The 14,790-nt window shown below is 43.3% G+C and overlaps 2 protein-coding genes across 2 annotated transcripts in view; one reads left to right on the top strand and one right to left on the bottom strand.

Moving 5' to 3' along the window:
• itga11b (integrin, alpha 11b) overlaps positions 1–1,959 on the top strand; it is a 33,872-nt gene extending 31,913 nt beyond the window's left edge. The window contains exon 30 of the mRNA XM_071460906.1: positions 190–1,959. Coding sequence (XP_071317007.1) covers positions 190–270 — 81 coding nt within the window. The 3' untranslated portion in view covers positions 271–1,959. The remainder of the gene's footprint in view (positions 1–189) is intronic.
• A 332-nt stretch (positions 1,960–2,291) lies between these two features.
• fem1b (fem-1 homolog b) lies at positions 2,292–10,865 on the bottom strand. Its single transcript, XM_071460872.1, has 2 exons — positions 10,127–10,865; positions 2,292–8,634 (listed from the first exon to the last, which is right to left on the bottom strand). The coding sequence occupies exons 1-2, from the start codon at positions 10,372–10,374 to the stop codon at positions 6,999–7,001; spliced, it is 1,884 nt and encodes a 627-aa protein (XP_071316973.1). The 5' UTR covers positions 10,375–10,865; the 3' UTR covers positions 2,292–6,998.
• Between the last annotated feature and the right edge of the window lie 3,925 nt (positions 10,866–14,790).

Raw genomic sequence — 14,790 nt, 5'->3', positions numbered from 1 at the left:
GCCGTCAGGACTTCTGGAACTTTGTGATGTCACAACAAAGCAGGCACTGCCCCCCAGCAATGCTTCTTAAGTTTCTCTTAGTGTTGGAGATGCTTTTAGTTCCTAAAACCACAAATATATCTTATGAATATCAAAACCTAAAATAAAAAAAATGAATAACCTTTGGCTTAATTTTGATTCTGTTCTCAGCTCGGCTTCTTCAACAGACGGAGGAGACAGGAAGAGGAGGAGCAGCCTGTAGCCAATGGGAAGGCAGCAGAGGAGCTATAATGTGTGGGCCACACTGATGCTGCGTTCCGTTGATCCTCGTGACTCAGTTGAACCTGTTACAGGTGCCTACACAGAGACGAGGATCACCTGAATGCATCAAGAGCCTCCACCTGTCACTCAGGGACCCTGATGCCCCGCCCCCTGCTAATCGCTCAGCCAGTTACAGCCATCCACTGATCAGCCGATCGGCCACGCCCATTAACATATTAGCCAAGTCGCAGAAAAAAAGACGTCCACAGCCCATGTTTGCTAACCTATTTATGAACCAGCTAATCAGCCAATCAGCTTCAGCTCAGTCTGGCAACAAGCAAACTGCTCACCCTCAGCGGCCCCACCCTCCAGAGTCATTCAGCATCTGGAAGAACAAGTCACGTCAAGGCTCATTTCAGACGTGTGATCTGCCCTCAGTGACACACCAGCTGGATTTATCTGTTTATTCTCTGTAAATTCTTTTAACAGGAGAGTACAGTGGCCCTGAAGGACAAAACACAGTTTGCTCCTACTCCAAAGAAGCTACAAATACAACAACACACGTGACTTCTGTTGGACATTTCTTTAATATTTGTGTTTTCGTTATTATTTGTGTTTCGTCCATCAGGGCCACTGTAGTCTCATGTCCCTTCAGAAAATGAACGAAGGTTTGAGAGAATGTGATTATTTTTAACAGGGATTTGAAATCACAGCTGCTCCGTCACGTCAAAAGGGGCTGGTTGAGATGGTTCAGGCATCTGGTTAGGACGCCTCCATTTGTAGGTTCTCCATGCATGTTAAACAAGGAGAGGATCCGGGGTGGACCCAGACCTCGCTGGAGGGATTACAGTCCCATCTGGCCTGGGAACGCCTTGGGATCCTGGAGGAGGAGCAGGAACGTGATGATGGAGAGAGGGACGTCTGGAATACCATGTTTACTCTGCTGCCACCGCGACCTGATCCCGGATAAGCAGCAGAAAATAGATGGATGGTGGTTTTGCTACTGATGGTTGTTATAGCCGTGGGTCATAGCAGCGGTCACGTTGTGGGGGTTTTGCCTGTTCGAGTCTCAGAGTCGGAGACCTGGAACCACTGCTTCTGACTGACGACCAAAGATTTCACCATGTTTCTCTGACAACTCGTCTCAGCCCAAACTCGCTCAGTGTGAAGGGGCCTTACGACAGCGGCGCCCTGCATGACCTTTAAAACCCTGACACAGTTTCATTGATCAGCATCAGTCCATATGAATCAGATAAAAACAGACAACACAAAACTACCTAAGATGGCTGGTTTTATTTTTTCCTTTTTTTTCCTTCTGAGTGTAAGTGCATCTTATGAACACATATTGTATATTATTTCCAAATTTATAGCTGATGCACTTTTGTTGTATAAAGTCAAACTTGAACCTTTTGTAAATATACATGTGTATGATTAATAAGGTTAATAAGGATAGTGGCATTATTGTTTGATATGACGCTGTGGTTTCTGCAGTATGGTTAGACTGCCGCTCTGTCTGTGAATGTACTCGTTTCACATGTTCAGTATTTGTGTTAACATAGAATAAAGTGAAGAAATGTCAAAGTTATGTGTTATGTCGTGCTTCATATTCATACAGTGGGTTTTCTGTCATTTAGTGATTAAATGTTGTCATTTATTTTATTGATTGAACTTCTTTTCAGTCTCTCCGCCTCGTTTATGTCTGCATCAGTTTCTTTTTTTGTTTTTGCTCAGGTGATTTTAAACGTCTCAGACGAGGTCTGACCTCGTCGCTCAGCTGTGGGTTTTGTGTTTGGGTGGAGAGACAGTGACGACAAATTAGAGATGAAATCTCTTTAAAGTGAAAGTGGTTTTTGTCTCTGTCATTTTGATTTAGTAATTCAAAATTGTAACTTTTTAGTCTTATTTTTAGTTTTTATCGCATTTAGATTTTTTTTTTTTTCCCAAACTTCATGTTTTCTGTCAGGGTTGAGCTTCCACACAACCTGCTGACTTGCCTGACGTCTGTAATAATCAGCGCTGGAGAGTGAATGAACCACAGGAGACACCAGTGATGCAGACATAGGCAAACTTTTAATTTGACAGCATTCATTCTGCAGGAAGTACATGACAGCTGGCATCTTTTATAGTTTCTCTACACATGGAGAATCTTTGGCTTCATTTCAGCCACAGAAAACTGGTTGGAGTGAAACCTCCCAGTTCCCCATCAGCTCACAAACACTCCTGCAGTGTTAAATAAAACTATGAGTTAAAAATAAAATTAGCACTCTGAATGGCACATCATCACCACCTCAAACCCTCTAACGTCCAGGCTTTAAAGCCCCCCCCGCCAGGACCAGCTGTAACTAACGGTCACTTGGTTAATAACAACACTGAGCTCTGCTGGAGCTGCACAGATACAGTTATTGATTATGGATGACAGACGCTACAAACATTCGGGACTTTAATTCACAGGATGCTTTTCTTCAGAAAATCACTGAATTCAATAACAGACAAACACAGACGTCCTTTTCCTTTGCAGCGTCCAGCAAGCTATTGAACTGAACTCTTCCAACACCTGATTGTTAGATAATCACAACAGTGGCTTGTAAAGAAAACCGAGGTGAGATGTAGAATCAGAACTTGCTCTGTATCTATGACGCACATCTTAAATAGGCTTTTCTAGAGTCAACTGTCATTTAAGGTCCCTACAGCTCCTGATTCATCTGTTTGAGGCACTGTCATTTTTTAAGCTGCGGAACAAAGGAGCTTCACAAAGCCAGACAAGAAATAAATATGGACGTGTTTTCTCACTGGGGACCAACACAAAAAAAGAGAAAAAGTTACTACTGCATGAAAAATGAGCTTGTCTCACTGTGTGATGGAGACCACGCTCCAGATCTGCAGCATCATCAACAAACACCACCACTGACAATGATTCTTTCACTGTTTCATTGCTCAACTCATGTTTCAGTGTGTGAAAGTCACAAGTTCTCCAAACCTCAAATCAGAAAAGAGAATCAGTTTACGACAGAAAGATCCTCACAATGAGGAAAGTGGAACCAGAGGATAAGTGTTCAGACAGTTGGTAGACTGATCCATTAGATGATCGATGCCAAACATTCACCTGTTCCACTTTCAAAAATGAGAGGATTGGCTGCTTTTTTCCCCTCATCGGATTAAAAACGTAATCTCAGACAACATGAGGACATCAGACAGGAAGTCAGTAAACACTTCACAAAATAAATGATTATTCAATTATTTAAAAGAGTTTGAAAGACTGATCTACAGATAAATGGATAATTAAAACCATCATCAGTTCCATGTGTCAAGTTCGACTTTTTTTACATAATGTTTTGTTGTGAAGCTCTTTGTGACGCCTGCTCTTCTATAAATAACTTATTTACTTGTTTTCTAGCAACGACGTGATGTTCATATGTTCAGGCTGATCCCTCTCTCATGTCTGTACGGCCAACGTGAAGCTACAAGCTAACATGCTAAGCTAACAGTGGAATCAGTCTGAACATCTACCTGTCCACCAGAAAGTCACCAATCAACAAATGATCCATGGTTGTAGCGGCAGTGGGAAACATGTGGAGTCTACACCTTTAAAAACAACCTGCACTTCTGACTCGGGTCTCAAAGACAAATTTAAAAAGCTTCAGGTCTCTGAATCAGCTGATCCCACCTTTCTGGTGGAGAGCTAATGAAGAAGCATTTCCACGCTGTAGCTGCCCACCTCGTTATCTCCACACTGTGAGAAACACGTTTGACCTTGATTCCGACCAGAAGCTCCACTAAGAACAAGTTCCTCTGTTTTAACAAGAGAAGAAGCAACAGCACAGTTTCACTTGGAGCTCGGCTGCAGCGTGTTTCATGTTCGGCTCAGTGGGTTTTTAATGGGCTTCCTAACGACCCCAGCTGGTACAGATTAATCAGGCCTCAGAGGAGCTTCTAATGCCTCAGACTCAAACACCAACTGTCGGGAGTTAACGAGGTTTTTCCACAAAACAGCACCAAGCTTCCTCTTTCTGTCTCCACACACCCTGAACAGATTCTCTCACAAACTTCAAGGAGCAACACCCGACAGTTAAAAACAGAAACGTCAATATCATGGCATGAACGATATCATGTGTTTGAACGACCTGACGGACATGTGGTGGTGGTTTTTCCTCAAGTTTAGATTTGGGCAGAGAGTCGTGTTTAATCGAATCTGAATCCAGTCTCAAATCCAAATAAGGAAAGTTCTAAATGGTTCCAGGTCCAGATTTAGCTTAGACCTGTGATCAGCTTGTTGGACCAGAAACCAGAAGATCCTGCAGGTTTTAGTGGAGATGGGAAACACTGGTTCCTGAAACTCCTGATCCAGAACTTTAACTTTGGTTTGATGAGCTGTGATCTTCTTAAATAGCTGAACTGGGACTCGATCAGCTGATCATTTCTCTGCTTTGCTGGACTACAAAAACATGGTTCACTGACAGATGCGACAGAGTGATGTGTCTTCACTCACAAATGATCTTTGGCAGACTCCAACCAACAGACTAAAGCTTCACTGGACACTTTAAACTATTAGCATTCATTAACAAATAGTGATGACCTGCTAACATCAGCTGCAGGTCTTCAACATCAGTTAATTTCTTTAATAAAAACTAACGAGGGCAGAGAAATAATATTTTAACGTATCAAGTATTTTTGAGTAGGAACCGGATCCAAAATGGAGCCAAGTATCACAACTCCACCCTGCGCTGAGATTTTAACATTAGCATTAGCAATGATAGCTGCCATGTCTGAACATCACCTACAAAACTTCACCAGAACAGAAGCCCCCGCCCCTGCCCCTCACCACTGAAACCTTCACGGTCTCGCTCTCTACCAATGTGATCAGAGACGAGCTCCAACATTTGACAGAAAATTCATCAACTATTGTAATAATCTAATTATTTTACAGGAGTAATTTTTCAAACAAATGTCATGAAGCTGCTCAGTTGTGAGGACTTGATGTTTTCCTTCATCTCAAGTGATGGGGGGTCTGTAGTTCCTGGGTTCTGGACTGTTGATCAGACACCATGAGATGTGAAGACACCACCTCCGGCTTCAGGATGTCCAAACCTCTCCGATATTTCACAGATCAAACAATAATTCAGAAATTAATCGACAGACAAAGGAAATAACACAAGCCTTATTTTCTCCTTCTGCAGTCGACTGGGTGATGAGATTTTGCAGTGATTACGACACATTATGAATCTCAGGAGTCAGACATGCTGACACACAGGCCTGAGACCTTTGGCAGAGACCAGGACCCGAACTGATCCTGGTCCTGGTCTCTTAAAACCTCTTCGTGTTTCAGATATACTGAACAAAGCTAAAGCTGCAGCAGCCCTGTAAACCATGTGACATCGCCCTCGATGTCTCCGACTTCACCGTTTATTTAAAACATAATAATAAAAATAATAAAAATAATAATAATAATAATAATGATGATAAATGGGGACTTCCCTCTCTCACATTTGAAAATAAAAGCTAATGTACGAGCACCCAGCAGACGACCAAATCTTGGTACCATGTTCTGGGAAAATCTGGTTCCTATGACTATATGGCCAAAAGTATGTGGACACTTGAATGCAGCCAGTCTAGTTCTGCCTCTGGGAAAACCATCACTGTCCTGTGAAAACCACATAACTCCAACATGTCAACTTTTCAAAAAATTCTGAAAATTCAACACGTTTCTGAATCATCTGTTCGGTCTAAAACAAGAAAATTCCCTTAAAACATAAAGACACAATGAATTCATTCTTGAGGTTTTAAATGCACAGCAGTATATTTCTTTACTGTTAAAAACAGAAATCTGAGGCGGTGAGATGATTAACACGATATGAAAAAAAAAAATTCTACACAAAATAGTTTTTTTTCTCAATATTTGCTCATGATTTTCTTGTGAAATTCCAGATAATTTGACCTTTTCCAGCCTTTACAAACGATTCAAATTAAACAGTTTGAAAAGAATAAGTCACTGTTGTCTTCAATCAAACCTGTGATGATGGAACCAATACTATAAAATGTCACTTCATGATGTAGCATTAACATTTCCCTTGAGTGGAACTAAGGAGCTGATACAGGGGTGTCTGCACACTGAAACAAGCCAAGAGAAAAAACAACTGTTACCAGCAAACGGTTTAAAATAACCACAGTTTAAAATAAAATTAAAAACCTGATTGTTAGCATAAGTTCTGTCCAGCAGTCAGAGCCACTGTTGTTACAGTAAAAACAAACCCAGTGAAAACTAATTCTCACATTAACAATAAATCATGTGTGTGACAGATGATGTGAGGGATGAAACCGTGGAAAGCAGGTGAGGTTGTTTGTCTGTGGGCTTCTCTACAGACGCTCATTCACTCTGTCTCCTTCACACTCGCTCACTCACTCAGACTGCAGAGTCACGGTAAGGTGACGGCTCCCTGGCACCGAGATAAGGCAAAACAAGAAGCAGCGCGGTGATGTGTCTGCTGTCCTCAAACCTGCTGCAGGTCTGCGCAGGACCTTCAGAGCGGTAGAGACAGACAGACTGCCAACTGTGGCTGCTGGTACTTAGCAATTAATACTTAAAATAGAAAAAAAAAAGCAACCCACTTTTTTTTTTTATTTTTACAAAAATGCTGAAAAGTGTTTTGCACTGAACCATCATCCTCAGCACCGTTTGGATTTGTTAGAAAATTATAAGAAACTCTTTAAAAAGACCGGAGTCTGTCCTCGGTTCATGTCCAGCCTCGGCTCTCAGCTCCGTCTCAGTGGAACTCCACAAACTCCTCCAGCGTTTTGGGGATCTGGTTGCGGTACGTGATCTGGTGCTGCCGGACGGCACGCGCTGCCAGGCACTTGAGACTCATCTTCATCTGCGTCTTCAGCAGGATCTCCGACACGCCTGTGGTGCTCTTGTCCAGCGGCGTCTTCTTCTGCTTGTTGGTCATGTCCGTGTGGGCGCCGGCCTCCACCAGGTTGATGATGATGGCGTGCAGCGTGAGGAAGTCGCTGATTGGCCGGTTGTACTGGACAATGACGTGCAGCGGGGTGTTGCCCTCGTGGTCGATGGCGTTGACCTGTGCGCCGCAGTCCAGCAGCAGCTTGGTGACCTGGGCGTTGGGGAAGCTGCAGACGTCATTGGTGTGGAAGTCGTCGACCGGCGTGGTGGAGCTGATGGCCAGGTGGAGCAGAGAGGAGCCTTCCCGGGACCGCGGGTCCAGCTGGATCAGGTTGTAGATGTGCTTGTTGATGCGGGCACGCTCCTCGTCGCTGCAGATGGTTTTGGTGGAGATGCAGGCCAGGTACAGAAAGGTAAAAACATTTGACTCGTAATTGTCCATGGTCTGCGGCAGCTCAGACTCGGCCGCCGCCTCCACTCGAGCCATGCTGCGCTGAATCTCCAGCACGCTGCAGCTCAGCACCTGCTCCACGGCGGGGGCCGTCACCGGCTCCTTCAGGTGGACCATCTGGGAGAAGACCTGGGCGAAGCGCAGCAGGTCCTTGTGTGTGTTCCGGTTTCCTTTCTGCCGCAGGCGAAGCGCGTGAAGCCACAGTTTGATGCACTGTTCAAACTCCATGTTATCAGCGTAGACGGCGCCACGGTAGATGATGGGGTGTGACACGTCAATATTGTCAGAGCCAAGGATACGCTCCCGGATCATCAGCCCCTCCATGTGCAGAGCGTCCCGGTCCACCCGGATGGCCTCCAGGTCTTGTGGTGTCCGGCACTCGCTACGCCCCCCGTAGGCCTCGATGGGTGGCAGCAGCTCTTTGGTGATGATGTTTTCAGGGTCACGGTAGCGCTCCATCATGGCCGTGTGCAGGTAGTGGTACGTCTTCTGGATGTCGTAGTTCTCGCGGTCATTGGCGAACGAGGCTCCCAGCAGCTCCAGGGCCTCGATGCGGCTGCTGGGGTCGCAGTCGGCGTGCGCAAGCAGCAGCTCCACTACATCTGCCTTACAGCTCTCTGCGGCGACCTTCAGCGGCGTCATGCCATGTCCGTTCACCACCATGGCCGCCTGGCAGCGCACCAGCTCTTTTACAATTTCCAGATGTCCCGCCTCAGATGCAAAGTGCAGGGCGGTGGCCCCACAGTGGGCCTTAGCGTTGGGATTGGCCCCCTGCTCCAGCAGGAATTTGACTACGTCCGTGTGTCCCTTATAGGCGGCGATCATCAGGCAGGTGTTGTTGTACTTGTTAGTGATGCTAATGTCTGCATTGTGTTCCACCAGATACCGTACGATGTCCAGGCGCCCATCGAAGCATGCGGCTCGCAGCGGGGTGGAGTTGGTGATGGTGGTGTGGTTAACGTTGGCATTGTGACCCACCAGCAGGCGCACCACCTCGAAATGGCCCGCTCCGGCTGCACACCACAGAGCTGTGGCCCCGTCTATGACGTAGCTGCGAAACAGAGACAGCAGGTCAGGACACACTGAAAACAAATGTATTCAAACTACAATTTAATATTTTTTTATGATATTGGTTCTCCAGGTTGAGGTCGGCTGCTCAGAACCTGAACCATCTCAACACACTTTTGAATTGTCCAGATGTCTGACACATTTTCATGTGAACAACTTAAAGACAAACATAAACACACAGACATGTCTCTTTAGCAGGAGGAGTCTGATTCACTGTCCTTCCCAAGTCTAATTCAAATGAGACCAAGCTCGAAGTCGTTAGACTGGGTCTCATTTAAATATCCATCAATGCTGGTGCTGATACTGACACAGCAGCAACTCAGAGAGAACTTTACTTATGTTACATAATCAGGAACTATCAGTTCAAAGAATAAGTCAAGTGGCCGACAAAACTCCCCAAACATTCACTGTGATGTATTGCTACTGAACGGTTTTCTATAGTCTGTGCTACAGATACACAGACACCCAGCCCTGTTCAAAGACCTGCTGTCTACATATACTAACATATATATAAACTATAATGGTCTCATCTTCATCCAGTTTCAGCCTTAAAGAGTCAGTTATTATCAAAATATGAAAAAAACCCATCTTACTTAACCGCAGTGATATGCAGACATATGGTCAGTTCTGGTTTTATTTGTTTTGGAACAGCACAGAAGAAACTTACTGTAAAAACTTTTTATATATTATGTTTCATTAAAGCATTTTGAGAATTGATTGATTGTTTATTTATTTGTCATTTTTTGACAAATGTTCGGCGGCTCCAGCTTCTCAAATGTGACGATTTTCTGCTGTCTGCCGTGTTTTACATCAAAATTAAATGAATTTAAGAAAATAACCTGATGGTTACATTTTTAAAGTTAACAGATGTTTAACATCTGAACAAGTCTTTTAATAAGATACATGTGTGTGTCCATGTCTTATCATGATTGTCAGCAGGTTCCAAAGAGACTGTTTCTTCAGTAGAAAGTAGTTCCACTAAAAACTGGTGACAGAGGGTTGGCTGTTCCAGAATAACAGAGACACTGTTTCTAGAAAGTTGACTATTTACTTCTTCTTTTGTGATTCACTCTGGTGATAAGGACTGGAACTAACAGTTATTTTCAATGCTGCTTAATCTGCTGATTATTTTCTTAATTAATCGATTATAGTTGTGAAAAATGGCCAGCAAAGCTTTACAGAGCAACGTGGTGGCTTTTTAATTTAAGTTTAAATTGTCCAATCAACTGCCCAAAGATATTTCATCTGCTGTCATATGTGGTATGGAAAAACAGTGACTCCTCACACTTGGGAAGTTTGGACTGGTTATATGATAATATTCGTTTCCATACTCGTATTGGGGGCAGAGCCAGAAATCTCAGGTATCTTGAAACCCGGACAATAAAATCAAAGTGATCTGCGTGGGTAGAGGAAGGAAATAAGTTTTGTTTTTGTTTTTTTATTAAGTGAACTTGAACTTAATCTTTAACTCTTACCCATCAAAACGAACCGTGCCGGTCTGTTCGGTGTCCACTCTGTAGTGGTCCAGGAGCAGCCGGACCACTTTGTCGTGTCCGTTCCGGGCTGCGATGATTAAAGGGGTGGACCTCTGTCCGGCGAGCTGGGTCACATAGCTCAGCAGGTACAGGGTCTCCGCCTCGGAGTGGTTGAGCAGCAGCGCGGCCAGGGTCAGGACTCGGCCCTCGCTGGCTGCCTTGTACACATACCCGGCCAGAGACTCCATCTGAGCCCGACAGGGAGCCAGGACCTCCGCTTTCCTCTCAGCTGACGCCCGCAATGTCCACTCCACCAAAGCAAGCCGCCTCCCATTAAACTGTCGAAACCGGCCCAGGGCTCACATGAAACGACAATATTCTCCCATACAGCCACAAGAGAAACGTTACGGCGAAGTTTCACAGGTTAAATCCCCGACACCGAGCGCCCGGGTCCTGTGCTTCTGTCTCCGGACGCTGAGTAGCAGGCGTCAGCTGGGCGTCCTAGCCGGTTAGCTGGTCTGCTAACATTAGCGACATGTTCATTTAAACCAACACTTTCCAGCTCCAGCCTTAATACAATTAGACTGACGCCTTGTTCCTCGGTCTAATGAATCATCCCCTGGTGCGAAGTCTGTCTGAAAACTCAAAACAAGGCGGAAGATTCAACAACAAACTTAAGCACTTTCACCTTCTGCTAGCTAGTCATTTACCGGAAGTTATCGTTCAACTATAAAATACCCCCGACTGGAACGTTCGCCACTTGATAAATGTTCCACGTTCAGCCCTCCTGTTTTTTTCAAACTTTATTTCAGCGTTTAATCGTTCACAAAATGCATAGAGGGATACAAGTAAATGATAATAAACAGAAAAAATAAAGTTTAATAATTCGAAACATATATTTTAACAGTAATATAGACAAAAAGAAGATTGTTGTTTAACACAAATTAAAGTAGTAAAGTAACAAACTAGTCAGATGACGTTTAAAACGTTTTAACTTTTTGTTGAGAAAGTGATTTTAGACAGACATAATACATTACTTATTTTATGTTTTGCTTCAATTTATAAAAAAATAAAATAAAATAAAAAAAATAATTCAAAAGGTAATATGTGTAAAAACCAAATATTCTCTATATTCTTCTCCATTGTCTTTGTCACAACTAGATAAAGGACCTGTTTGTTTCTGGATTGCTGTCTTGTCTGTTGCCACCCCAAAAAGCATATTCATCATAAAAAGGGTGAAGTAATGATGAAAAATTTCGAAGACAAAGGGCAATGAAAGGTGAAAATGGACAAAATACACAAAATGTTTGTCATAAAACAAACAAAATGGTCTCAAAAAGCGTAACAACATAGAGCCACCATCTTGTACAACATAAAAAACCCTCTAAATTTACACTCACGCTTTGAAAATAAAGAGATGATGACAGAGAGAAAGAAAGAGGACGCAAAGTATGTCCTGGCAACTAGTTTATAAGACACAACATTTAAATTTATTTAATTTCATTTTATTTTAACTCTTGTTTGGGATAAAACAAATTTGGATGTAATCTGAAGCTAGTCTGAGTGGTGGAGGGATCCAACCACGAGGCAGTTATTCTAGTTTATTGTGGGTTTTGTCTCTTTTCTGGCAAATGAATTAGACTCAAATATCTGTATATCGTGACACCTCTAGTCAGAACCTGGCTTTAGTCTTGTTCTTATGCCAGAGAAGCCTGTTGGTGGACCTTTTATATCAAGTATTCTGTGAAGGGACATTAAGGTACAGGTGTGCTGAGGTGAAATCACCAGCAGAAGTGCTTCTCCCCAATTGCAAATTGATTATAGGCTACAGTGTCCTCTCGTCTTTCAGAGTTTGGACTCCTTTGTTGAACTTTCCAAGCTCGAACTCCCAAGTACACAAGCCTGAACTTGGCCTCCTCTGTATTGAGAAAGGCATCTTTTTCCTATTTGTTGCACACCGAGCAGCTCCACAGACAAAAAGCCTCTGTAAGGATGCCACCTGTCTCAAAATAGCCGACAGAAGCGAGCAGGAAAATAGAAACATGTTGTGCCATCTGTTCTGGAGTGTTCACTTGAATTACACAGAGAGAAAAATATAATAAATCAAAGTGAAACTGCAGTTTTTTTTTTTGAGAAACCTGGATAAAACTCTTCGGCAGCGGCAAACAAAGCATGAAAGTAGACCCTGAATGGGAATAAGTGGGCAGGGATGAGAAAGTCGAGGCGTACACATCCCAATCTTTCTGTGTGCTTTCAGCTGTGACTGCCTGCCAGTGTGTGTGTGTATGTGTGTGTCTCTCAGGGGCTGTTGCCAAGTTACAGAGACTGTATTGCACATGGTGTGAACTGACATAAAAGACATCTTCCTCTTCAGGTCTGCCTGTCAGACGCAGGACATCACAGAAATATTCCTCTGAATTCAAGCTGGAACATCTGCGGCTTCACACAGTCACAGGATGCTGCAGGATCAGGAGCTCTCATCATGTGTGGTGCCATGAGAGGTTTTCTTCTTCTCTGCTCAACAAGTCCTCCGACTGAAACGACAAACAGGAAATGTGTCATGCAAAACTCAAAACATGCCACACAGGCATTTTCTGACCTGCCTCCATAATTCTCCATCATCTCCAGGGTCGAGTCAAGAGAAATTCATGGAAACTGAATCAGATATTAAACCTGCTTCTTAAATCTGAATTTCTTTTTTAATCTTATTGAAACCAGTTAAGCTTTCAACATTAGCAACCTAAGGCAGCAGATCAACATTATGGGAAATCCTCTTCCCGTCTTTCTCCCTGTTCCTGCATATACTGCAGAATAAAACTGGGAGACAGCTCATCAGTCAGTTCTGTCCTTCGTGATGGACAAAGCTTCATGACACAACTGGGCAAACTGGGCAAGGGCAAACCTTGATTATGAACTGTGTTGGATATTAGAGATCTGAGCTGTGATCAGTCAGATGATGCAGAGAATGTTTTCTCTCTCCCTCCTCTGTCCTGGTTTTCTCTCAGGAAAATGAAAACATGTTTCACAGGTATTCCTAGTCTCTACAGTGAACCTCAGTTGGAGCATAAGCTTCTGTGTTCATCTGAAAACAGATTAATGCTGTCTAATAAAACACAGGGCGGAGGTTTATGCAGATTACGGGCTTATCTGCTGTCACATAAACCTGCAGTTTAACTCCAGCACAGAGGCTCCAAATGATTCTCTTTTTACAAGGATTCGTTTCAGTCCAAGGACGAGTGTGAGGGGACAAGTTCAGCTTCAGCGAGGATGGAAGGAAAAGTCGAGAACATGTTATGAGAAGAAAAGCTAATCAACGTAAATGAGGAGTTTTGGAGGTGACGACATCAGGGTTTTCTTTCCTGTCCATCTAACTGGCTCTCACAGAGACTGGCAGGCCAGTACACTGTGTGGTGTTTAGCAGAATAGAAGGTATTTCAGTATCACACACGGTTCAGCTCGAAAAGAGATGCAGCAGACCACACGGAAGAGACCGAGCTCAGCTCTGCATGCAACAACTTTCACGTGCAGGTTTGTACAATTAACTTTATCATAATTAGTTCCATCCTTAACAAACTATTACAGTCAAATCTAATTAATCCCACTGCTCTGTAAAGTTTAAAGTTGAACTATCTGTTTTTTATGGGACCTGTAACCAGTGGAAACTCTACAGTCTGTTGGCAAAGAATCGTAAGGGATTAAAATTACAATTTCAGTCTAAAATTTGAGATGATCTTTTCCCAAATACATAGATAAATATATAGATAAATAAATATTACCCAAAGTCAGTCTAGAGGCTGAACTGGACACCTGAATATGAAATTTAACAAATACAACAAACTTTACTTTGCTTTTACTTTTTGTTTTAACATGAACTAAATGTGAACTGTTGGTTTCCAGCGGTGAAGTGAATGCTGCTGCTGTATTCCAGCCTGGAAATGAGATTGTGGGTGTGAGTGGGACTAACCTGATTACATTACTGATTAATGACTGCTGAATTAAAATGAAAGCTGCAGGACATTAGCCTGTCCCCTGCAGGATGTGTGACAGATGAACAGATGAGATTAGAGCCAGAGGAGGATTTTTCATCAGCCTCAGGACTGTTCAGCACTCTCTTCTTTGTGCAGGTCCTCTGTCAGCCTGTAGATTCAAATGCAAATTCCACCAGATAGTAAAATAATTCTGCACCAAACACTCAGGCCCAGAACCCAAAGATATTTTGGGCCAAAACTTTCATATTTGTAGTCAGACTAACAGCAGGGATGTGACCCTCTGAGTTTACCTCTAGCGTCATTTTAATCTGTGCAGTACTTTGGTTTATCATCAGATACCTCCAGAACTAATGACGTTCCCATCAGCCTCAGCTGTACGCTGCGTTTACTGCTAACTAGCTAATGTTAGCATGCTAACATGGACAGTGAACATGGTAAACATTATAGCTAGCTGCTAAACATCAGCATATTAGCTTTGTGACTGACAGCATGTTATCATGCTGATGTTAGCATTCAGCTCAAGTACAGCCCCACAGAGCTAGTTTACTTCTTAGTTAAAGGTCCCACATTTTCTCTTCTTCTGTGTTTTATCTGAAGTGTTGATCTCCACCAGAAGATATATCTGTGGTTTTAAGAACAAAAACCATCTCAGTGTAGTTTTACATCTCCTCTCTC

The sequence above is a fragment of the Trachinotus anak genome, unplaced genomic scaffold (genome assembly GCF_046630095.1).
Source record: "Trachinotus anak isolate AG129_WGS33_773 ecotype Australia unplaced genomic scaffold, CSIRO_AGI_Tana_v1 ptg000002l, whole genome shotgun sequence".
Taxonomy (NCBI): Eukaryota; Metazoa; Chordata; class Actinopteri; order Carangiformes; family Carangidae; genus Trachinotus; species Trachinotus anak.
Note: the sequence above shows the minus strand (reverse complement) of the source record. Positions and strands in the feature narration are given on the sequence as shown.

Bases quoted from the DNA above. Each gene is read 5' to 3' on its own strand.
- fem1b (XM_071460872.1), bottom strand. From the start codon at position 10,374: ATGGAGTCTCTGGCCGGGTATGTGTACAAGGCAGCCAGCGAGGGCCGA. The intron at 8,635-10,126 runs GTAAGAGTTAAA...TCTGTTTCGCAG, and splicing joins GGCACGGTTCGTTTTGATGG to CTACGTCATAGACGGGGCCA.